The following is a 26,567-nucleotide window of genomic DNA, read 5'->3' on the forward strand; positions in this document are numbered from 1 at the left end:
AGGCAGTTGTGGAATTACAATTTTAAAAAAAATTAAAGTTAATCTAAAATAGATCCCACTCTCTCCTATAATCTCCCCTTTAGGAACTCCTGAACCTGCACACTTGTGAACAGGTTCATACAAGAGTTTTCATTCCCTTGCCGATCATGAACAACTGTTCTTTGTAATTTGAAGAATTAGTCTCAAGTTTGCTTTGGAAAGCGATAGAAAAACTAGCCCATTACAAAGACGCCAATGCACGCCTATGCCTCACTAGGCTGGTTAGCATCTTCCTCTCAGATCTTTTTGTTCCCTTTTATTCTCGTTCGACAGTATTAACTACTCAAAGTCTTCAAATAAAATATTCACAAAACGTGCTTTATCTCCAAAATAGATTTACTTTATTGAGGGTTAAGAGGGTTGCTTTTAAAAAAAAAATTTGCATAAAGAAAGCCAATTCTGCATAAGATTTGTATTCATAGAAAAAGTTCTTGTGACCACAAGGTTTGATTAAAGGCAACTGATGTATGTAATGGACAACATCTTCAGCTCATTATTGGATCCTGAAAATAGATGAGAAGCTTGCCTTTAAAAGTCAAATATTTCATTGTTTCAGAATTGGAAAAAAAAAATAAAAGAATGTGGAGATGAGCTATTGCTTTCAGTGAAGCAGAATGCTGGTAAATTCATCACTAATCATGCAGGAAATGTACCAGCTATACTGCCTTTTACATAATGAGAATGATAAATCAAAGATCCTTTTCATATCAGGGATGCAATTAACCAGGAGTGAGACCACGAATAGACAGTGCAGGCTTTGTTTGCATTATTATAGAATTATATTAATAGGGTGACAATTAACCTTTTGCTTACATTTTCATCAAAGTGTAGTGCAATTTAGTGCAACAGTCAGCAGAGTGCTAGCAATGGATTAAAGGCCCATGACAAATGGATTCCACTTTTCACACTGGTTTAAGCCATAGGTTTTCAAACTGGGGCTTTCAGACCCTGTGAGATTATTGTAAAGTAATCCCATAGGGTCTGCAGGACATTGCTGTGCCCTTCTGTTTTTGATGATTTGCTGGCATAATATTTTTATTGCTGTATACTGATACAAAATAAAAAATGCATTATTCTTTGTGATGTTCATTTTCCCTCAGGTAGTTGACTCTATACATTTTTCTAGGAATCAGAACAGGAATGCATCCAAATTTGTAGGGGGGGGTGCCTATTTTCTCTTCCCCAACCTCACACCACCTCCTCGTCGCCCCACCTCTACACAGAAAAAAACGTTTGAAAACCAGAGGTTTAAGCAATCTGCAAACCGTCAATGTCTTGGCCTTGAGGGTTAAAAATAACATTCAACAGTTTTCGTCTTCACTGCAGCCTTGTGGTCACCACATATCAGTTAAATCGACTGCAGTCACTGCGTGAAGTGCTGAGCGCTTCAGCATGAGGACTAATCACGAGCTGCCTGTTATATTTACGCTATCTAAAAATCATCTGTCCCTTTATAACATTGGCATTAAAAAATGCAGAAAAAGTAGAATGTGGGCCACTCCAAAGTCTTTGTTTAAACCAAAAAAAAAAAGGAGTTCATTTAAGAGGTGCTCCCTGCATATCAGTTGATGGTTGGCTTTATTTTCAGGGCTTTACTTCTTTGGAACGATTCATGACTTTACTTCATCCTGAAGATCAATCTCTTCATAGCCTGGGTTGTCCTGTGGCAGCACATATACAGACAGAGAATTCGCTCGAGCGTCATTATTGAAAAGATGCTGCTCTTCGCCTGCGGAGAGGAGAGAGAATCAGATATAAGTGGAAGGGGAAAAAGAGGTAAGTATCTGTAAATAAGATAGTTAGGAAATATTGTCAAACATACATGATTTTTAAAATTTTAAAAAATATTTTCCTGGAACGCATGCCTCTGTACATAAGGCATTTTTAAAAATAAAATTGCATTGTCTTTTTTTAAAATGAGAATCAAGTCGCTTTGACTTCTAGCACATTTCCAAAATCAAGAATGCTCAGAAATACACGCTTAAGGTGACAATCACAATTTAGCCGGACTCATGGGAGACATGACTACTCACTGAAATAGTGATTATCCTCAGTTAAAGGAGATTCATCCACTCGATGCTCAGGCCCAAAAACAGTTGGCAGAGTATAAATGGCACTCTCGGGAACCTCTGTGTGTCTGTCCTGTCCCATTCTGGGAGGATTGCTGGGCGGTTGCTCAGTTTCCGGTGTCTCATCAACCTTTTCTATGTCAACCTGTGCCAAGTAGAGATCAATGCATGGATATCAGAAAAAAGTGGAGGTGAAACTCAGATGCTCACATATTGCGTTTGAAAGCTGTGGAATTCTGCAAAAGAAGTTTGCACACTCAGTCCAGTTCCGAATGGGAACGACTCAATGCTGGCTCCAATTAAACACTATTAGCAAAGTCACGTAGACAGACCTACAGAGGAGTGGTGTAGGAAGATGTCAGCAAAAGCTCAGTTAGTAGCACTCTCACCTTGGAGTCTAAAGGCTGTAAGTGCCACTACGGAATCTTGAGCACATAGTCCAAGCTGACACTGCAGTGCCGGACTGAGGGAGTGCTGCACTGTCGGAGGTGCCGCCTTTCAGATGAGGCACTTCAAAAATACCTCATCGACTCCAAAACACTTTGTGACAACCAGAGGTCACGATAGGCGCTATACAAATGAAAATCTTTACTCTTCAGTGTATGCATCTGTAAAAGGTTCATGTATACCATTATAATTATTCCATTTTCTCTATTGCAAGCTTTAGGTTATGGCATAAACAGACCCATAACGAACTTACTTCTATTCCAAGTGCTTTCAGGATGTCACATTTACACATGGGACAGGTTCTGTGCTCCAGAAGCCATGGATCAATACAATTCTTGTGAAATATGTGGCTGCAAAGAAAGGTCACAAGATATTTTTAAAAATATTGGGTTTATAGGAGCTGTCAGTATTAATTGCCCATCCATAGCTGCCCTGGTGGTACCTACCTTTTTGAATAACTGCAGTGAACTGAGTGCTCTTGATCAGTCATTTCCTAATAAATGTATTAGCTATTTACTTGTTGTGATTAAAAAGCATTGAACCAATGGCATCTAATGTTCCCAAAACAACTTAAAAATATTATGTATATTTGATACATTTAGAATATAAGTAGGCCATTCGACCCCTCAAGCATGCTCCGCCATTCAATAAGCTCATGACTGATGATCTTGTGTTTCGATTTCCACATTCCCATCTAACCCTGATAACCTTTGATTCCCATGTCTAACAAGAATCTACCTACCTCCGCCTTAAAGATATTCAATGACCCTGCCTCCACCACCTTCTGAGGCAGAGAGTTCCAAAGTCACACAGCCCTCTGAGAGAAAAAAATTCTCACCTCTGTCCTAAAAGGGCGACCCCTAATTTTAAAACAGTGCCCCCCCTAGTTCTGGACTCACCCACAAGAGGAAACATCCTTTCAACGTCTACCCTGTCAAAAGGCTTTTAAGGATCTTGTATACTTCAATCAAATCACCCTTCACTTTTGTAAATTCCAGTGGAAACAAGCCCAGTCTGTCCAACCTTTCCTCAATAGACAACCCACTCATTCCAGGTATCAATCTAGTAAACCTCCTTTGAACTGCCTCCAATTTGTTATTAAAATCTTGACAGGGAATCGTGACTGGTGTCCTGGCCAACATTCAGACCCCAATCAACATCTCCAGAAAGAAAAACAGGTTACGTGGTCATTTCTCTTCATATTGTTTGTAGCATTGTGCTGTGAAGTCATTTGTTGCCATAAAAATAATGGTCGCATTTTAAATGTCATTCATTGGCTGTGTAGCACTTTGGGACATCTGCAGGGCATAATAACTAGCACAAGTCCTTTCTTGTTCAATTAGGAACACTGTAATAGCATGAGCTTCTTTGTAAAGAAGCTTGCTAAAAGCAAGTGGCTTGCTCGGCCGTTTCAGGAACAGTCACCTACGTTGCTGTGGGTCTGGAGTCACAAGGACAGGAGACTTCCTTCCATAAGGCCATTGTTGAACCAGTTGAGTTTTTACAATAACCTGATGGCTTCATGACCACCATTACCGATACTAGCTTTTCATTCCAGATTTATTTAAATCTATCCCAAAGTGTAATCTCTCAGTTCCGGTAACATTAATGCAATTTTTTTTTTGCATTTTTCTTCAGTGCTTTTGTCCTTCTTATAGTAAGGAGGCCAGAACAGTTATCCAAGCGCATCCTAACCACAATCCCATACCAGTTTGACTGTTTCACTAATTTTGAATACTATACCCCTACAAATAAATGCTAGTGCTTTGTAGCAATTTTAATTGCTTTGCTAACCTGTGTTACAATTATGAAGTTTGAGGTTTATAAGATTGCTATGTTTTGGAATGGTGTCTTTGATTTACGGTAAAATGAAGGGGGTCATGTGAAACGTTGTGAGATCTGCCTGGCAGTAAGGGTGAGTGGGAGAGAGGGTGGTATAATGGCTACTCTGATCAGATCATTTCGCGCTGTATATCACGCAAACTCATGAAGGGGCCTAAGGCCGTCTCTCTCGGCCCTGAAAAGTGCCCAAAAGTCTACCCTGAAAGGGCAAGATATCTTAAAAATTTGAGCAACAGGTGAAGCTAGTGTTTCACGCTGCTACAATGCAGTAGCAACACGAGCGTTATTCGCCACTAACAAGATGCTGCCATCAAGACAAAGATGAGTCATGTGGTATATGAATTTCAGTGTCAGTGTGCTGCTCGGTATGTAGGCCGTACATCCCAAGGACTGGTGGGTCATATCAAACAGCACATCCTAGCTATTGTTTGCAATGGGCAAGGTACAGACCGTACCAGCCAGCCTGTTTGCAAAACTCAAAACAGTGTCCAACATTAGACGCGATTCCGCAATTGGACAACATTTGCTAAATAATCCTCTGTGCTAAGAATTACGCTGACAACTGATTTAAGATGGCCAGTTGGGCTTGCAGTGGTGCATTTGCATGTACTGGAAGCTACATATATTAATACACAGGGCCCTGTTCTGGGCAGACAGAAAGAACATGTATACACTTTGTGCCTGCTTTAGCTAAAGAAAATACCTGACAGTCATTTGCTGACTCATTCCTCAGGGCAATGCCTTGACCAATCAGGGTCAAGTTTCCTGGTTTAAATTTCGAACAATGCTCAGCAGTTAACTGTCAGTCACCATCACTGGTGCATTCTCCACAGCAATGCCTCTACCCATCAGCACTCTCTTCACATACAGTATAAATTGTTGTTTCCCCTTATTCTTGCGAAGTATCCTGATGAATGCAAGATGAAAAGCTTCAACGTTTCTTTTTCAAGCAATATTCAAGTTCTGTACTACCAAATGACTATTTAAATAGTGCTTTTAGTCCATTTGTTACAGTAAATACCTTAAAACATCAAATATTGTCATGTCACCTGTTCAGCAATTAACTGGAAGTTTAATTTTCTTTTTAAAAGCTATTCGTCTCTACAGGGATCTCAATACCAGTGATGCTTTAAAATCATCGTTTCACCTGTATCCCTAGACTCCTGTGCTCTTTTATCCCATTTAGTTTTGATTTTCTCAGGTGTAGGTGATCTTAAACTCCTCAAGCTGATAGCCCCTCACTCTTCAATCAGGGAAGCACAAGCTAACGTTTAGAATCATAGGATGATACAGCACAGAAAAGGCCATTCGACCCATCATGCCCATGCCAGCACTTTGATGGAGCTATCCAATTAATCCCACTCCCCTGTTCTCTACTTATAGCCCTGAATGTTTTCCCCTTCAACTATTTATCCAATTCCCTTGTGAAAGTTACTATTGAATCTGCTTTCACTAGCATTTCAGGCAATGGATTGCAGATCTCGGGGGGGTGGGGTGGAGGGAAGATGGTGGTGTAGTGGTAATGTCACTGAACTAGTAATCTAAAAGCCCAGGCTAATACTCTGGGGACAAGGGTTCAAATCCCACTACAGCAGCTGGTGGAATTTAAATTCAATTAACAAATCTGGAATGTAAAGCTGGTCTCAGTAATAGTGACCATGAAACTGTCAATTGTCATAAAAACCCATCTGGTTCACTAATGCTCTACCATCCTTACCTGGTCTGGCTTACATATGATTCCAGATTCTCAGCAATGTGGTTGACTCTTAACTGCCCTCTGAAATGGCCTAGCAAGCCACTCAAAGGCAATTAGGGATGGGCAACAAATGCCAGCCTTGCCAGTCACATCCGGTGAAAGAATAAAGAAAACCTCAACAACGCATTGGCTTTGTCACTGGAAGCAGTTTCACTTTATTTACTTCACCAAAACCCTTTCTGATTTTGAACACCTCTTCTCAAATCTCCCCTTAGCTTTTTCTGCTCTAAATAGAGCTTCTCTAATCTTTCCCCTGAAGTGCCTCATGCCTGGTCCCACTCTAGTAAATTTCTTCATCCTCGCTAAGGCCTTGACATCCTTCCTAAGACGTGTGCTGCCCAGAATTGAACACAGTACTCCAGCTAAGACCTAAATAGTGCTCCTTTATTTAGATATGTAAAATAGGGTTTAGCATAACCTCCTTATTTTGTACTCCATATCTCTATTAATAAAAGCAAGGGTACCAATTCTTTCACTGCAACAACAGCCTTCAACTTTCCCTGCCATCTTCAAAAGTTTGGTGTACATAGAGTTTCCGTAACCCATCCTCATAATTGAGCACTGAAAGCAATTTACAGTTGATCAAGAGACAGGTGTTGCTATCTGACTGAACATCCAATTTCATAACAAGATAGACAACGGCATCATTCAAAGTTAAAACACAGCCTTAAAGTGTTGGGTCCATTCAACAGGTTAGTTAGTGTCCGTGGAGAGGACGGGCAAGTTAAAGTTTCAGATGCAAACCTTTATCAGAACAGTGTCTCTAGAATTTTCCCATTTTGTTTGAAATTTGCAGCATTTATAGATTTAACACTGTTAAAAACAAACAAAGGCTCAGATCTTGTGGTCCTGGGAGTGGTGAACGCTGAGAAATCTGCCGCTCTGGAGGGTCGCAACGCACAATGACATCACATCTTCCGAGGGGCCTAGTTATGGTGAAATTCAGAAGTTGTGGTCTGCTGAGTGGGCTCCTGGGAAGCCCATGTTGATGGTAAAACCCGTCAATGTGAAAACCTGGGCTGATTGCCCTGCAGTTATGCCAATATTTATGTTGATTTATTTAAGGCTGATACCAGGCATAGGGCTGCAATTAGAAGATTGCAAATGATTAAAAAGACACAGTTAGCTGTCACTGAACTGAAAGCAGACTTCAAGTGGTGTGCCTTCAGCTCAAGGCACCAGAGAGGGCACAGCTTCGCAGGCAATGCTCCTCACCACTAGGCCTCCCCACTCTGACCACCAATGGGCTCATGCTGCAGCTGGGAGAGCAGGTTCCAACTGCACAGGCCAAAAAAGTAGGGGCGTGGTTTTACACAGTCAGTGGCATACACGACTGACTTGCAAGATTCAGGCCAAAGTCTTTTTTGTTATACAGAGTCCTGATCAAAAGCTTTTACACCTGGAAATTGCCAGTAGTTAGGTAACAATTAATTCTCTCCTTTAGCTGGCAATGTGTTTATCAACGTTTCACTTTAAGGAGCACATTTATAACTGCCTTCTTAGTACAGAAGCTTGAAAAGCATTTTTAATTTTTGCCTGCATAGATACTAAGGATGGGAGGTCTTGTGGTGCAGTGGCAGCAAACCTACCTCTGGGCCAGAAACTCCAGGTTCAAGCCCCACTTCAGGACTTGATGGCCACGGGAGGTATGTTCATAACGTGGCCAAACATTGATTATCAGCGTGCAAATCCTTCTAATACACCTGAAGGTAGGTGGTAAGATCAGGAGAGTTGCCTGGTCAGTCATATTGCAAAAGGCAATGGCAAACCACTGCAGTACTTTGTTGAGCATAAATCATGGACCAATCCAATGGAAGCCCATGGTCACCAATGCCCTCTTAGAGCTTGGTACCTGAAGGAGGAGATGATACTGAGGACGCTGCTTTAAACAGGCAATGAGCTGTTTGGCAAACATATTCAGACCCGAGGGAAAACAAGAGACCAGATATACACACATCTATGTGTGACAGGCCGCTTACACAATTACACTCATTGCTTGCAAACAAGTAAACAAAATATTTTCCAGGTACATTATGATGATGCTGCAACAACAGACCTTTTCTGACAGGTTTGTGGCGATCTTGTGGTAACGTTGGACATTGCTCATTAATTCTGGCACTCCCTCCCTGTGTCTTACACACTTCATATGTGACATTATGTCTTGCAGCTCTTGGCTTCAAGACAAAATAAATGTTCAAGGTAAGCAGAGGTGGTTTTGATGATTGAAGCATCAGCAGTCCCCTTCAATGCACGGTAGTTGTTTTTTTGGGGCATTGACAACACCAGACAGCTACTGTTTTGATGCTGTTATACTGCAATCACAAAATCACACACCGTAATACCTTCAGTCACAAGATTACTCACAATCATATGTTCAGTCACAAGGTCAGGCCCCTAGCTGATCATGTTTTTGTTTAGATCACTATAACAGATGAGGACTTTACATAAGAGATCTGTTTAGCAAGCTAGATTCTCCACACAATTCACAAAGGGTTGGGAAAATAATAGGACTTATTCATTTGATTCTGCCTTAAGACACACTCTTAAATGCCTTTGAAACTAATTACAGTGTATATGAGGCACAGTGATCAAGGCATAACAACGCCTGACCAATGGATTAAGAGACGACAAATTGGTACTTGAGCACAAACAGTGACACCACTAAAAACCACTGAAGTTCTTTGGGTACTCTCAGTTGATTACAAAGAAAATATTGGACGGCTGACTGGGATGTAGTTATCTTCACTATGAGTAATTCAACTCTAAAATAAGAAAACTGGTATCCCATACAGCAAGATTACGGAATTTGATAGAGACAAGTGTGCTGCATACTCCAGAACCGGCCAAATAAGGGTCATGCCCCAGCCAAATCTTCCTGCCCGATTTACCCTCCGCACTGATCAACACAAGCTTTAGGACCCATGCTAAATATTACAGGTCCAATCCAAGCATCAATACCTGCAACATTCATCTAGGTTACCTGTAGATGCCACAAGAGTCATTCGAAAGATCCAGATCTGCAATCGTCAGAGAAAACCTCAACTACCCGAGGGAAAACCCAATCCTCACAACCAGGTTTATCACCGTTTATTGTGCTGGCCCAAGGGAATCCTCTACACGTCCATTTCCTAACACCCTTTCAAAGACTTGTCTTGCTGTTGATGGCCCATTCTCATGCTTTGAGTTTCCCCATACTTAGCATTTACAACACAATTCCGCAAAAGTTCAATGGGAGAAAAGAAGAAACAGTTAACGATCATTGCGAGGGCAACCACTTATCAGTTGTATTTACTCTTACACAATTTTCCCTTTATTATATTATGAATTGGATAATTCTGCTCAGCTCAATGTGGGCACTATAGTTTTCATGAACAGCTTATTTCACATACAACTCTCCTCTTTATACTATGCAATGTAGATACTTCAGGCAAGAACATGCATAATGGTTGGGTACTTACTTGCAAGTCAAGATGCGAACAACATCATTAGGTTTGTAAGCTTCAATGCACACTGCACAGCTGTCAGCATCTGGACCAGTCTCCTAAAGATCAGAAAGGAAAAGGACAAATTGGCTTTCAGCATTTAGTTGATTGTCAGTCAAAGGCTGCCTCACTCATTAGGCAGTCAGCAGAAGACAGACTTATTGCCTTTTGTGTTCATGTACACAGTGATGAGTAGTTAGAGACCAAACTGTGTGTAAATGACCGTGTGACACCTAGTTTAAAAATCAGCATACGTTCAAAAGCAATACATGCAAGATTTTTCAAACTCAGTGGCTCTACAACAATCCACTATTTTACAAATATTGAAAGATCCACAACTCTGTTTTAGATCCTCTTTTGCAAGTGAAAGTCAAATGCCCAGAACCAAAACACCGGCAAGAGACTCTCCAGGCAAGGCGTCATCAACAGTGCTATCAAGCAACACTTGCTAAGCAATAATCTGCTCACAGATGCTCAGTTTGGGTTCCACCAGGGTCACTCAGCTCCTCGCCTCATTACAGTCTTGGTACAAACATGGACAAAAGAGCTGAACGCCTGAGGTGAGGTGAGGTGCGAGTGACTGCCCTTGACATTGGACTGAGTGTGGCATCAAGGAGCCCTAGCAAAACTAGGGTCAATGGGAATCAGGGGAAAACTCTCCACTGGTTGGAGTCATGCCCAGCACAAAGGAAGATGGTTGTGGCTGTTGGAGGTCAATCATCTCAGTTCCAGGGCGTCCCTGCAGGAGTTCCTCAGTGCAGTGTCCTCGGCCCAACCGTCTTCAGCGGCTTCTGTTAGGATCCCAGCTGAGGTTATCCCTGGACAAGCCTGATCCCAGAGTGGAACCAAGTTTGATAGATCCTAACTTTTATTTGTTTGTTTAGATACGTGGAGAGTAGCTACTGAACAGTCACCAAAGTCAGCTGATGAGCTTTTAACAGAAGAATAAAACATTTATTCAACAAGAGGAACTATATTACAATACTCCTTCACCCACAACTATACCTTTACAGATGTATACAGATTTGTAAGGATAACACAAGTTGCAAAGCTCTTATATTCTTATGTACACAATGAGTGTACATCATGTAAACTGATGACACCCTGTGGTCAGACACACCACACTCTGAAATCAAGTGACAGACGCCACCTCAGCCAGATGCTATGGATCTCTCCTCAACTCCCAAGACACTTGTCACACTGTGAGCCAACCAGTCTCACTGAATTCCGTTCTTCACATGAGGGTTTCCAATATTCACTCTCCAAGACCTCGTCTTGAAATCTTCTCCTAAGCCGATGCTTTTTCTCAGATGCCTTCCACAAGGGTTCACCTCCAGGGTTTAAAATTCTTCTTCTGATGCTCCTCTTCCCTGGGTCACCACACGCAGTCATGCTGTATTCTACACATTCTGTCTCTCTGACTCGGCATAAACAGTATGTCACTGCGTCACATGCCTATAGCAAAGAGTTACAGACGTCCTTGCCTCTTGCAAGCTATTCTCGCTTTAAATCTACTTTCTGCAGCTTTGTCTCTTTAAACCTGAAGCATGGAGCCTTTCTCTCTGCCCTCACTCTTAACTTCACTTAACAGGATCTTTTCCCAGGTTCCTGTCCTTCCTTTTACTAAAAGGTCACCTTTGGACTTTCCCCTCTTTCACTCCCCTGGAATATTGGGGTTTTTCTTTAGCTTGGGACCTTAGCTGTCCTCTTTACTCCAGTCGCTCTGGCCGGCGTGTGTCTGTATGTGTATGTGTGTGTGCGTGTGTGTGTATGTGTGTGTGTATATGTGTGTGTGTGTATCTCTTTCTCTATGTGGGGGGGGGAACCTGCCTCTCTGGCCCCCTGTTGCTAGGCCACATTCCAATCCTTCCACCTTTGTATGTTTACCTTTATTTTATAGGAGCCCTAAAACTCCTCATTAGAAATGCAAGCATCTTTGAAAGTGAAACTAAAACTCCATTTGACTTTGCTTAACAAACAGATACAGAGGGTTGAATTTTGCCCTTGTCGGGTGGGCGCGGCAGGTAGTCCCGGGAGCAGCCGTGAAACTGACCGCCGCCCACGATTGGGCCCCGACCGCGACTTCACGCTGGTGGGCCAATTAAGGAGCGCTCAGCGTGAAACGCGGCAATGCACTGCCCAGGAAAGGCTAAGCCTGGATGCCTGTTAGCCACCAGGCCCAGTGGCTGGTATAAAGGCAGCCCAGGCAGCCCCAGAAAGACTGCCAAGGAAGGGCTTCTGGATGCCAGTCAGACGAACGATGCGGTCGAATGTCTCAGCAAACGCCAGGCTGGAGGGCAGGTTGGGTGGGCACTTGGCCCCCTGGTTTTCCGATGAGTGACTTGCCAGGACTTGGAGGAGGTGGCTGTCAGGAGGGACACCCTTGTCCCCAGAGATGTGAGGAGGAGGCCACCGCACCTCACCAAAAGGGCACGGGAGAAGGTGGCAGCCAGGGTGTGCAGCCATGATGTGGCGCTCCTGTGTGTAGTGCCGGAAGCGCTTCAATGACCTGCTGCACTCAGGAAGGGTATCATGTTGGCATAGCAGAAGTGTGAAGGTGTGGCCGTCCCCCATGGAACACAGGGGTGCTAGAGTCTGAGTGCTAACTGTCAATCATGCTATAGCCAAGGGGGTGAGACCTGGCTGCTTAGATTGAGTGCCTTGCGGCTTGAGGGCCATGACTCAGATGTGCCCTGCGTGGTGTTCCTAGGCTGGGATTGGCCAGGCTGCAATGGTGCTGCATGTAGAGACTTTACTAATCAATGCTCCTCTATCCTTTCAGGAGAAGACAAGCCATAACCAGGCCGAAAGGGCATGAACAGGCGGAGGCCCGCCCAACCTGCTGCTGCTCGCCAGATTCGAGCAAGATGCCCTGGAGCTCGGGAGCTGGAATGTTCCCCGTGCAACTGGGCGTGGAGAGGCGGGGGTGCCAGATGAAGGCAAGAGCGCAGTGCACGGAGGTGTGACTTTTGGATTGTGCAACCATTCTAGTGTGGTCTCTTGATGGGAGCCTCAAACCTGGAGTCCCCATTGATCATTTGAAGACGATGGCACCATGATGCAGATCTCCATTGTCTCACCGGGTGACTGGCATGCGCAGTGACAGTGTGATGACTGTAACTAATGACATATCCTTCTTTTCTTTTGGGTTAGCCAGCACGCACACAGTCTCTGGACCCCGAAGGGCCACCCCAACACCAGAGGACCACCGGGAGCCCCTGTCACCTGTGTCACACCCGTTCTCTGAAGCGGGCATCAGCGCAGATACCAGCACTTTGGTGGGCATTAGTTTGGCTGCTGGAATCTCAGTGCACATTGGTGAGGGCACTTCACACTTGGAGGTGCAGGAGGCGGCAGAGTGCCCAGGGCGCCGGCAATCAAGGACTGCTGGGGACCAGGATGATGCTCATTCTAAGGCTGATAATGTGCCTCTGGAGTAGTCTATTAGGTGGCAGATGCTGGATGTCCAGCAGGATGTGCGGGAGGATTTGGTGGAGATCCATGAGGGTGTGCGTGCCATGGTCTCCCCTGTGGAAGCGTGAGCACTGCGTTGACCATCATGGACGAGCGCACTGTCTTCTCCATTGAGTGAGTGGCGACTATCATGGAGAGGCAACTCCAGGGACAGAATCAGAGGTTCCTGGGGTTGCGCTTGGACCTGCAAGCCCTCACACAGGCACTGACCTCAGGTGGTCAGTGTCAGTGTGGGAGATGGATGAGGCATCCAGTACCCAGCTAGGTGCCCGTCCATCAATGGTGAGCAGGGAGGTCCACAGCGACCTCATGTGGGCACACGAGCTGCCTGTCATCTCTGAGGGCTCGTCTCAGGATGCTCCTCTGCCCTTTGGCCTGTGACTGTAGTATCTGATGCAGCTGCGATGACTGGGGAGATGCCAGGTAAGGCACTGGCCGCTCCTTACCAGGCGGGGCCAGCACAGGCTCCACTGGCCAGAGGGCGACTGCCAAGGTCATCAAGGCCAACAAGAGTCAGAGTCAGCAGACTATCTCCAATGCCGGTGCCAGCAAGAGAGAGCACCTAGGCATAGCACTTGCAAGTGTAAGTTAAAGGCACCATGAGCACAAGAGGGACAGGTCACTGGTGATTTTATGTTCAAGTATGTTTAATTTCTGTCTCCTGGTCTGGGACTTAAGGCTAGAGAGTTTGATGTCAGAAGTCTGTATATGTGGGAATGAAATAAATCTGGTTTTGTCATCATGGCCTGAGGATACTTCACCTCTTTATATAAAATTGGTAGAGAGAATGCAAGTATGTAATGTTGGATATATATGGCTCTGAACTTTATTGTACCGGTAATGAGTGTTCTTTGTGTTCAAATGAAAGGGTCCTTTCAGACATCTGGGATGGAGGTGGCAGCCCTGGCATGCAGTTGAAGCTGATCTTTGGCAGCCTAGCTAAAAGAGCGTTGGATCAAGGCGTCCCTGGTGTCCCTGCCTTGCTGGGAGGTTACCAATGTCTGGATCCACACCCTCAGCGTTCTCCTCACCAGACTCACTACTGGACTCATCATCTGTGGCCTGTGCAGCTGCACCAAGATCCCCTTCCTCCAGTGGGTCCTCCCTTGCCAGAGCCAGATTGTGGAGAGTGCAGCATGCAACCATGATCAGTGACACCACTCTGGAGTTGTGGGTGGGGGGGCGGGGGTTTTGTAATGCTCCCCTGAATGGTCGAGGCATCAGAAGCACATCTTCTGGAAACCTATGGTCCTCTTCATCACCGCCCTTGTGGAGGCATGACTCATAATGCTTCTCTGCCTCTGTTCTTGGGTGGCAGAGTGGTGCCATGAGCCACCTCTTCAACGGATAGCCCTAGTCACCCAGCAGCCATCCATCCAGGCGGGCTGGAGCACTGAAAAGCCTTGGAACCTGAGGAGTGTCTCAGGATGGGAGCGTCATGGGAGCTGCCAGGGTACCTTGCACACACTTGCAGAATCTGCATCCTGTGGTCACACACTATCTGCATGTTCATGGCGTGGAATCCCCTCCTTGATAGCCACGTGTGCAGTCGATGGCACCCCGGAGGTGGGGGAACCCAGCAATCGCTGCAAAGCCTCTGGCTCGCTCAGCCTGGCTGGCCTCATCCACACGGTAAAGAATAAAAGACAGTACCCACCTGAATAGAGCTTCTGCCACCAGCTTGACACAGCTGATTGGGAAACTCCACACAGATCCCCCACTGACCCCTGGACAGAGCCAGAGGCATGGAAGCTGAGGGCCACTGTGACCTTCAGAGCCACTGGCATGGGGCGTCCACCCACACAGTCGGAACTGATCTCAGGCCCAATCATCTGGCAAATGGAGGTCGCTGTCTCCCTTGAGTGGCGGAGCCTCCTTCATATTGCACCTCGGACATATTGAGGTAGCTGCATCGCTGCCTGTAAACCCTGGCAGCAGGATAGTGATGTCTTCTGCGGCTTCTTCCGCCTTGGACCACCTGCTGGCCCTGCGCTCCTTGTGCCTGCGCCCCTCCTCCCACAGGTCTCTCCCCTGGAAACTACACTGGGACACCTGGCCTCCTCTCCCTTCTGCCCCTCTCTTCCTCCTCAGAGGAGCTGTCCCCAGCGTAAACCACAATCCCCATCACCAGGAAGGCTGTCTGATACCTGGAAGGGTCCACACGCTCTAAATCCCCCGTGGGCCTGGCAGACAACAATGAGTCCTGAAATGAGACCTGGAAATGCTAAGAATGAAGCCCCGAACAGAGATGAAGCTGTCAAGTTCAAATAAGCAACCAGCTGCAAACTATCTCCAAAACTCCTCACTACTCACACTGGCAATGCTGTTGACCCTTTTTATCCCTTCCTTGGATGGGGTTTGAGGAAATGTCAGCTGGCCACCTGCTCGTTTTGCCCGTGCGATGAGCAGAAAAATCGCACGGGCAACATAAAATCAAAGACAATTACATTATTAAAAGGGCCTTAAGTGTCCTGTTAATTAATGGCGGGCACCACTCCGGCACCTGCGCGCGTCCACCGAACGAAATATCACGAGTGCGCGATGATGTCAGGACGCTCGCCTGACGTCATTGCGCATTATTTTACTCGGGACGAGGGCAAAACTCTGCCCAGAAATACAAACCAAACTTAAAGCTAAAACTCATTCCTAACACCCACAAATACCAATATAACTGACTTAAACAATTTCCTAACACTTCAATCACCTTCTTTCTATCATAAGGTCAGTTCGTTGAAGATTGCACAATGTTCAGCACCATTTGCGACTCCTCAGATACTGAAGCAGTCCATGTCCAAATGCAGCAAGACCAGAACAATATCCAGCCTTGGGCTGTGGCAAGTAACAGTGCAGCACACAAGTGCCAGGCAATGACCAACTCCAACAAGAGAGAATCTAAACACCGCCCCATGACATTCAATTGCATTACCATTGCTGAATCCATTACCATCAACATCCTGGGAGTTATCATTGACCAGAAACTGAACTGGACTAACCATATAAATACGGTGGTTGCAAGAGCAGGCTAGGAATCCTGCGGCGAGTAACTCACCTCCTGACTCCCCAAAGCCTGTCCACATCTACAAAGGCGCAAGTCAGGAGTGTGATAGAATGCTCTACACTTGCCTGGATGAGTGCAGCTCCAACAACACTCAAGAAGCTTAACACCATCCAGGACAAAGCAGCTCACTTGATTGACGCCCCATCCATAAACATTGACTCCCTCCACCATCAATACACAGTAGCAGCAGTGTGTACCATCTACAAGATGTGCCACAGGAAATCACCAAGGCTCCTTCGACAGCACCTTCCAATCCCCCGACTGCTACCATCTAAAAGGACAAGGGCAGCAGACACATGGGAACAACAACACCTAGAAGTTCCCCTCCAAGTCACTCACCATCCTGACTTGGAAATATATCACTGTTCCTGGGTCAAAATCCTGGAACTCCCTCCCTAACAGCACTGTGGGTGTACCTACACCACATGGACTGCAGCAGTTCAAGAAGGCAGCTCACTGCCACCTTCTCACAAGGGCAGTTAGGGATGGGCAATAAATGCTGGCCTAGCCAGCGATGCCCACATCCCATGAACGCAAATTTTAAAAAAAAACTCTTCAGGCAATGAGCTCAGATCTCAGTAGCAGCAAGAGACTCCCAGGAGGACAGTGGAAATGATTTAGGGATGTCCTCGATGTGTCCGCAAAGAGGTAAACAAACCGTTGACTCATGGGGGACCCTGGTTTGTGACAACCAAAATGAAGGCAGATCATTCTGGAAGGCACCGAACACATCTAGAGGCTTGGTTGGGAAGGTGCAGAGGCAAAGTTGAGGTTTTGGAGGGGATGCACAAAACCTCCAACCAGCCCATCCACCAAAACCTCCGACCGGCCCATCCACCAAAACCTCCAACTGGCCCATCCACCCAACCCTCCAAGCACCACCGAGCTCACGTGTGGCAGAGTCTGAAGAGCGTGTAGTGGACTCAGCCAGTTCAGAGCCCATCAAAGTGGAGTGGAAGCAAGTTATCCTGAATGCTGAGGGCCTGCCTAAGAAGAGGCAATGAACACCAGTTTGCCAGAGCTCAAATTCGAGAATGAACAGACAGAAAGAAAGAAAGTCACTTCCTGCGGTTTGGCTTTGGTGGCCTTTCACTCCATGTGAAATCAAACTCTTGTCCACAGTTGAAATCCCAGTTATGCCTTTACAATAAACTCTTTTCACACTAACATGCACACACCCTATTGTTCCATGCAAGTGCTTTCCCACCTCATGGCACATATAGGAACAGGAATTGGCCACTTAGCCCCTCGGGGCTCTTCTGCCATTTAATTAGATCGTGGGTGATCTGAAGGGTGCAACACTGCTGTAGGTGGTCAATTTCTGAATTGGGGTTCAAGCTGTACTGACTCCAATTGCTTCACAAAGAGTCCAAATATGTCCAAATCCACTATAACTCAGAGTAAGGATTTTTTTTTGTTACCCCCTCCAGAACAAATCATTGGCTCCAGCGCAGTAAAAAAAAAAGTATACAGGTGGGAATTACGACATTAACAGTTGAATTTTCTTTTAAACTCATTATACAAGAGGGTAAATTAACAGGGGGGCTTTAAATGTTTTGACACCCATTGATCACCCACTCTCCACGCTCCCCCTGCCAAAAAAAAAAATCCATGGATACCCAGTAGTTGTCATTCAATCATACTAGGCCACATATCAGCAATACACACCTGGTCACCGTGCTTCAAGACGCGTAGGTCCAGTTGGTTAATAGCCTTCTTGGCTTCATGTTTTAGTTGTTTCTGTAAAAACATTAAAAACATGTTACTGAGGTATCAGGAGTCTTCACAGAATCACAGAAACACAGTGCAGAAGAGGCCCTTCGGCCCATCGAGTCTGCACCGACACATGAGAAACACCTGACCTACCTACCTAATCCCATTTACCAGCACTTGGTCCATAGCCTTGAATGTTATGATGTGCCAAGTGCTCATCCAGGTACTTTTTAAAGGATGTGAGGCAACCCGCCTCCACCACCCTCCCAGGCAGCGCATTCCAGACTGTCACCACCCTCTGGGTAAAAAAGTTTTTCCTCATATCCCCCCTAAACCTCCTGTCCCTCAACTTGAACTTGTGTCCCCTCATGACTGACCCTTCAACTAAGGGGAACAGCTGCTCCCTATCCACCCTGTCCATGCCCCTCATAATCTTGTACACCTTGATCAGGTCGCCCCTCAGTCTTCTCTGCTCCAACGAAAACAACCCAAGTCTATCCAACCTCTCTTCATAACTTAAGTGTTTCATCCCAGGCAACATCTTGGTGAATCTCCTCTGCACCCCCTCCAGTGCAATCACATCCTTCCTATAATGTGGCAACAGAACTGCACACAGTACTCCAGCTGTGGCCTCACCAAGGTTCTATACAACTCCAACATGACCTCCCTACTTTTGTAATCTATGCCTCAATTGATAAAGGCAAGTGTCCCATATGCCTTTTTCACCACCCCACTAAAATGCCCCTCCGCCTTCAGGAGATCTATGGGGACACACGCCAAGGTCCCTTTGTTCCTCAGAATGTCCTAGTGTCATGCCATTCATTGAATACTTCCTTGTCAAATTACTCCTTCCAAAGTGCATCACCTCACACTTTTCAGGGTTAAATTCCATATGCCACTTATCTGCCTATTTGACCATCCCGTCTGTCTCTCTGTAGCCCAAGACATTCAACCTCACTGTTAACCACCCGGCCAATCTTTATGTCATCTGCAAACTTACTAATCCTACCCCCCACATAGTCATCTATGTCATTTATATAAATGACAAATAATAGGGGACGCAGCACAGATCCCTGTGGTACGCCACTGGACATGAGCTTCCAGTCACTAAAGCAGCCTTCTGTCATCATCCTCTGTCTCCTACAACTAAGCCAATTTTGAATGCACCTTATCAAATTACCCGGTATCCCATATGCATTTGCCTTCTTTGTAAGTCTTCCATGTGGGACCTTGTCAAAGGCTTTGCTGAAATCCATATAAACTACATCAACTACACTACCCTCATCTACATACCTGGTCACCTCCTTCAATCAAATTTGTTAGGCATGGCCTCCCTCTGATCCCTGATCAAACCTTGCCTCTCCAAGTGGAGATAGATTCTCTCCTTCAGAATTTTCTCCAATAGTTTCCCTACCACTGACGTGAGGCTCACTGGTCTGTAGTTCCCTGGCTTATCTCTACAACCCTTCTTAAATAGCAGAACCACATTAGCTGTTCTCCAGTCTTGCATGCTGGCTGAACTGTGCATGTAGGCCAGGTAAGGACATTAGTGAATCAGATGGGTTTTTAATGACAAGCGACAATGGTTTCATGGTCATCATCAGACTTCTAATTCCAGATTTGTATTAAATTCAAAGTTCACCATCCGCCATGGTGGGACTTGAACCCAGGTGCCCAGAGCATCACCGTGGGTTTCTGGAATACTAGTCAGTGACAATGCCACTACGCCACTGTCTCTGCCTCTGCCAGAAGGATAGACACCAGAGTCCCAGGATCGCAAAGCAACTCAGGCCACAGGTAATGTGGGGGTCGGCAGGCGGGGAGGGGGCGGTGGCTTCGCAGGGTGGAGGTCGCAGGGAGAGGGTTGTAGGTGGATCAGCAGCAAGGGCAGTGGTTAGCTCTCAGTGGGCACCCCTTCCTGACGGAAAGTCTCTTGATCAGGCACTGGGTACCAAACCCAAAGATTCAGCGCCTACAAGCAAATAAAATTAAATTAATTTTATTTGGGGAGGGGAGGAATGAAAGAACCAATCTCAATGTTTGAAAATATGAACAAATCAGATCTAGTTTAGCAAATGTGGTTCCAGTTCTTTGTGCCACTTATTGTAGAGAGTTCTCAGAGAGTCTAGTCCTTCCTCTACAGTGTAACGAGCCACCATGGTCTATAATTACAAATATAGGCTGCATTGAAAAAGAATGCATTGTTCTGCATTGAATTCCACATGAACAGTGATTACCAAGTGTCTGTGTTTATCTTCGCACAAATTTTACTAGCTTTCATTTGAAAAATTGTACTGTTTTTTTTAAAAACAAAGAATTAAGGACAAGAAAATAATCAGGGGCTTAGTGCAGGGTCATTAGTTTATAATTTCAAACTGAATACACTAAACTATGAGTGACCAGGGTGCAGGCCATGGGCCATGTGTTCCACAAGTTCTGGTGCTCTGATCTAAACCCAGCGATCTTCCTCATTCCGTGCAAAATGCCTCAAACTGCATCCCTCGCAGTTATTCTCCCATCCTCACCAATAGTCATGTACCATTGCCTTTCCATGTCAAAATTGGTCATGTTTTTTCTGTTTAAATGTAATGGACTAGGAATTAACACTATTGCCTCATCATGGATTAATCAGGACACCAAGTTGCATTGATTTCTGTAAACTTAGGTGTACGGAAGTGCATAAGGAACATAGTATGAAACTAAATGGGCCATCAGACTGAACGGCTTGGGACCCTGCATCAAACCATAAAGATAGTCTTCAGAAGTCACTTGAAAAGGCTCCTTGCATATTTATATATTAATGCAGCAAAAATACATTACTAAGCCTGGTGGGTAAATCAATTGATGATATTATGACTTTCAGACAAATTTTAGTCAAAGGAATATATTAACAGCTATAAATAATTCCCACTAATGTTAATTCCTTTTCTCGGTTTTTGATTTAGACATATACATTGGCCTGGATTGTGTGGTAGAAACAGTGAGGCTATTAGTGCTCAGCATTAAAAATGTGTATAGCAACTTCAGGCAACCACACATGCACAGTTAAACACAGAAATCAGGAAGTTGCTGACCGAGATGCCCCCTTCCTGAAGCTGAGCAACACCAATATCTCACCATGATACTAAGCATATAGGGAATGGCCTCAAGCTGCTGTACTTACAAGACAGATGTTCACTAGGAAAAGTTAAAGCTTGTCCATTCCAATGTAAGTAACATTTTAATACTGTTAGAAGTCTTAAATATTGCCAAACAATTTCTTTGGTTCTGAAAATTTACTGTTACAAATATGGAGATCATTCTTCTCAAATTTTAATTATTGCTGCGGATAAATAGAAAAAAATATATTTAAAAAAAAACTTTGTCTCTCCCTTAATCCCACCTTGCATTTCCCCTCTATTTCGGACCTTTTGTAATTAGCCATTGTCCACTAGGGACCTTAGGCCTGTTTCTCTGTTAGAGACATACAAGTGGTTACAGCTTGAGGGACACCACTCTGCATGAAGCATGGGGGAAGGCAAGGAGGCAGCTGTCCAAGAGCTACCTCAGCTAGTACAGGGACTGAGCTCATGCCATTGGCATCATTATGTATCGCACTCTAGCCATCTAAACTAACCTAACACCACTTCACATTCTATAGACGATTTGGCTTCAAAATAACTATTCTAACTGATGCTTTCTGGTTCAGACTCTCTGTGCTGTTCGTTAACGATTCTTCAGTCTAGGTTGGTTATGGAAACATAAGGTGCCAGATCCACTGCAGATCGCATTGCCTAAATGGACTTCTAATTACTTTTTGAGTTCCTGTGCAAAAGCCAATGGAAAATCTGTGGACAAGTTTAAGTGTAATGAACGCTGGCGGCATTCGTTCATTACTGACCTCAAAACCCAGGTCAATGTGTCTAAATGTAAACCCATTTACCACAAGTCTATTACTCAGCGGTAGTCACCATGCCAGGGGCTTTCCAGATAGTGTGTCTTGGCTGCCAGCCTGTTTTGAAAGGCCTGTGAAATGGCCACCTTGGGTAGGTTTCCAGCAGTAAGCATAGTACACAATTCCTTTTCTGTCAGATATCTCTCCCATCTTCCTGACTGAAAGCCATGGGAAATATAATGAGTAAAGTGGGAGATTAGCTCTTCAAAATTCTTTTGGTTAGCATGTTCAGATACAACACTGAGTATACGTTAGTAAGTATACAGAAACAACAAAAACAACCTTAATTTTCTTAGTCTTATGAGAGGCCATATTGTGTATTGGCTAACAAAAGCTTGAAGGTGAAATTACCAGTAGTACTGTGTTACTATTAGTCAGATTGCTTGAAGCAGCATTAACTGTAGTAGCTTAAGATCTTTTGAAGGATTATTTCACCAAATTGTTTGCTTCCAAACAATGTCCTAAACTCCAGGACATAATTTTAATTATGGGCCAATTCAAAAAAACTTTCAACATAAGTTGTTGGGAGAATTAAAAGGAAGTATAAAAGATGTTTAGCTAAACTGAATCCAAAGCTACAACCAGCAGACTGCAGAAGAAAAGTGAACTTGTACATGAGAACGAATGGAAAGGGTATTCTTGCACCACACTACCCGACTTATAGAATTAACTTAAAAAGCTCATGAGTTCTGCAATTCAGACACCAGTGAGCCTTGACAAGAAAGTTAAGGGTAGTTTTGAGAGGGGCGTTCAAAATTCCGAGGGGTTTTGACAAGAATAAAAGAACACAAAACTGTTTCCACTGGCAAGAGGGTTGGGTAACCCGAGAATACAGATTTACGAAATTGGCAAAAGAGCCAGAAATGAGATGTGAATTTCTAATATTTTAAAAACAGTGAGTGCGTTCCAGATGATAAATTGTCTGAAAAAGAGTGGAGAAAGCAGATCCAATAGTAAATTGGAGAAATACTTGAAAAGGAGAAATTTGTGGGGCTATGGGAAAGAGACGAATTGAATAGCCCTTTCATAGTGCTAAAGCAGGCACAAATGGGCCAGCTGGCCACCTTCCATGCTGTATCACTCTAAAATAAGTGCCAAACTTGGCACTGAATGCAGTTAATCCATATTACTCAGAATCTGGTTTGTACACATGGGGAGTGTGCAAATGCTTTATTGTGATATTGAAAAATCCACTTTTTTTTTTTTGCTGCGCTTGAGATGACTTTTTTGAACTATGGTACAGCAGATCCAAACCTTGTAATATTAACTGCAGCATGGTAGGTAAAGTTAAACAAAGACGTGGTTAAAAGACACCCAATTAGATCAAGCCAGTCCTTCGGATGCAGGCAATAAACCCTTAACCTGAAATATTAACCTCTCACTTCAGATGCTGATTAAGCAGCTGTGCATCTTTAGCATTTTCTATTTCAATATCAATGTTAAATGACATTTAACGTAACCTTGTACTGCATTCCTGCTCATGTCCAGACTGTGGCTGTGCCTATTGAGATGCCTAATTCTAGGCTGGCTCAAGCCTAATTAATATTAAAAACAATACTTCTTTCACTTGATGATATTCAAGTAGCTCCAGCGTTAACAAATGTTGACATATAGACTGTCGAAGGGATCATTGCCCAGACCAATCCCACCCTTGCCAAATGTCCACAGTCACATGCAGGTGGGCACAATGCCACATACACAGTCAGTCATCGGCAAAGTGAGACATAGACACAGCCATGCACACAGACATACACATGGGCAGACACTCTCATACAGGCCGCTGTCCAGCGGTCACTGAATACCAACTGTTACGATCCCAGCTGGTGGTACTACTGGACAAGTGATGGAAGGGGTCATCAACAGGCCTAACAAGCAGCACTTCCTTAGCAATAACCTGCTCACTAATGCTCAGTTGGGGATCCAACAGGGCCACTCAGTGCCTGACCTCATTACAGCCCTGGTTCAAACATGGACAAAAGAGCAGAACTCCAGAGGTGAGGCGAAAATGACTGCCCTTGACTGAGTGTGGCATCAAGGAGCCCTCGCAAAACTGGGGTCAATGGGAATCAGAGGAAAACTCTCCACTGGTTGAAGTCATACCTAGCACAAAGGAAGATAGTTGTGGTTGTTGGAGGTCAGTCATCTCAGCTCCAGGACATCACTGCAGGAGTTCCTCAGAGTAGTGTCCTAAGCCCAAACCATCCTAAGATGCTTCATCAATAACCTTCCTTTTATCAGAAGGTAAGAAGTGGGGATGTTCGCTGATGATTGCACAATGTTCAGCACCATTCACAAAACCTCAGATACTGGAGCAGTCCATGTCCAAAAGCAGCAAGACCTGGACAATATCCAGGCTTGGGCTGACAAGTGGCAAGTAACATTCACAGCACAACATGCGCCAGGCAATGATCATCTCCAGCAAGAGATAATCTAACCATCACCCCTTGTCATTCAATGGCATTACTATCACTGAATCCCCCACTATCAATATCCTGGGGGCTTCCCAATGACCCGAAACTGAACTGGGCTAGCCATATAAATACAGTGGCTGCAAGAGCAGGTGAGAAGTTAGGAATCCTGTAGCGAGTAAGTCACCTTCTGACTCCCCAAAGACTGTCCACAATTTACAAGGTACAAGTCAGGAGTGTGATGGAATACTCTCCACTTGCCTGGATGAGTGCAGCTCCAACAACATTCAAGAAGCTTGACACAATCCAGGGCAAAGCAGCCCGCTTGATTGCACCCTATCCACAAACATTCACTCCCTCCACCACTGACGCACAGTGGCAGCAGTGTGTACCATCTACAAAATGCACTGCAGGAACTCACCAAGACTCCATAGGCAGCACCTTCAAAACCTGCGACCACTACCATCTAGAAGGACAAGGGCAGCAGACACATGGGAACACCATCATCTGGAAGTTCCCTTCCAAGCCACTCACCATCCTGACTTGGAAATATATTGCCGTTCCTTCAGTATCGCTGGGTCAAAAACCTGAAACTCCCTCCCTAACAACACTGTGGGTGTTCCTACACCACATGGACTGCAGCAGCTGAAGGCAGCTCACCACCTTCTCAAAGGCAATTAGGGATGGGCAATAAATGCTAGCCTAGCTAATGACACCCACACCCTATGAACAAATAAAGTCAGATCCCAGGGTGGAATCTGGCTTGATAGATCCTAACTTTTATTTTTTGTTTGGAACCGTGGGGGGTGGCTAATGAACAGGGTCACAGGAGTCTGCTGATGAACTTTTAACAAAATAATAAAGCCTTCATTAAATAAGAAAAGATGAAATATATTGCACTACGCCCTCACCCCAGCTATACCTTTACAGATATATAGAGATCCGGAAAGATAACACTAGTTACAAAATCTCTCGTACTCTAATGCTCAAAGTCCATGTAGGCCCATAGGTGACCTGTGGTCAGTCACACCACACTTCAAGATCAAGTGACGGATGCTAATCAAAGCAGATGTCACGAAACTCCCCCAGGCGTTCGTCACAATATGAGCCAACTGGTTTCACAGAATCTCTGGGAGGGTTTCCAATCTTCAATCTCGAAGAACTTGCTTTGGAATCATCTTCCAAATTATGCTTTCTCTCGGACATCTTCAAGGATCCACCTCCAAAGGTTTAGATCTCTCCTTCCATAGAAGGAGAAGCTTGAATGCATGTTCCTCTCCTCTGGATCACCACATGCATTCAAGCTTCACCTGCCATGCACGCTCTCAGATACTCAGCCATGCCAACAGAATACCATTGCTTCACAGGCCTGTAGTAAGTAGTCATCAACCTTTGGCTGTCTCCTCATATCTTCTGGCTTCTTGCAAGCCCACTTTGGCTTAATTCTACTCCACACAACTTTCTCTCTTTAACTGGGAGCCTTTTCCTCTGCTCCTTACTTCAACTTCACCGAAGGGGATTCCTGTCCTCGTTCTTTGACTTAACTGTCAACTTGGGACCTTTTCCTGTCCCACTTCCTTCTTTGGTTTGGGACTTGCTTTCTGCCCCTTTCTTTGTGTCCAGGTTCCTTTGGCACTGTATTCCAAATGGAACATTGGGACTATGCTAAGGGGGCCCAAATGTCGATTTTAAATGATAAGATTTTGTCTTCTTCGGGGGTCTGCAACATAACTCAGTTTGATCCAGTTTGCCACTCCTCAGCACAGGAATTTATAGCTTTACATATGTTACATTTTGGAAGGTCAAACCAAGGTAGGACATGGTAGGGCACTGAGGAGTGCGGAGGAACAAAGGGATCTGGGAGTTCGGATACATAATTCCCTAAAAGTGGCGTCACAGGTACACAAGGTTTTAAAGAAAGCTTTTGGCATACTGGCCTTCATAAATCAATGTATTGAGTATAGGAGTTGGGATGTTATGGTGAGGTTGTATAAGACATTGGTGAGGCCAACTTTGGAGTATTGTGTGCAGTTCTGGTCACCTAACTACAGGAAGGATATCAGTAAGATTGAGAGAGTGCAGAGAAGATTTACTAGGATGTTGCCGGGACTTAAGGAGTTGAGTTACAGGGAAAGATTAAACAGGTTAGGACTTTATTCCTTGGAGCGTAGAAGGATGAGGGGAGATATGATAGAAGTTTACAAAATTATGAGGGGTACAGACAGAGTAAATGTGAGTAGGTTCTTTCCACTTAGATTAGGAGAAATAAACACAAGAGGACATGGCTTTAGGGTGAAAGGGGAAAGGTTTAGCGGGAACATTAGGGGGAACTTCTTCACTCAGAG

The 26,567-nt window shown here is 44.7% G+C and overlaps 1 protein-coding gene across 2 annotated transcripts in view; it reads right to left on the bottom strand.

The window, feature by feature from the left end:
- Positions 1-410: 410 nt before the first annotated feature.
- LOC144684001 (E3 ubiquitin-protein ligase RNF128-like) overlaps positions 411-26,567 on the bottom strand; it is a 152,962-nt gene continuing 126,805 nt past the window's right edge. For both annotated transcript variants that reach the window (XM_078547664.1, XM_078547663.1), the window contains exons 3-7: positions 17,836-17,907; positions 9,612-9,694; positions 2,809-2,905; positions 2,073-2,253; positions 411-1,768 (exon numbers count right to left, since the gene is read on the bottom strand). In XM_078547664.1, the coding sequence (XP_078403790.1) occupies positions 1,650-1,768; positions 2,073-2,253; positions 2,809-2,905; positions 9,612-9,694; positions 17,836-17,907 (552 nt within the window). In that variant the 3' untranslated portion in view covers positions 411-1,649. The remainder of the gene's footprint in view (positions 1,769-2,072; positions 2,254-2,808; positions 2,906-9,611; positions 9,695-17,835; positions 17,908-26,567) is intronic.

This window comes from Cetorhinus maximus, chromosome 8, assembly GCF_964194155.1.
Source record: "Cetorhinus maximus chromosome 8, sCetMax3.hap1.1, whole genome shotgun sequence".
Taxonomy (NCBI): Eukaryota; Metazoa; Chordata; class Chondrichthyes; order Lamniformes; family Cetorhinidae; genus Cetorhinus; species Cetorhinus maximus.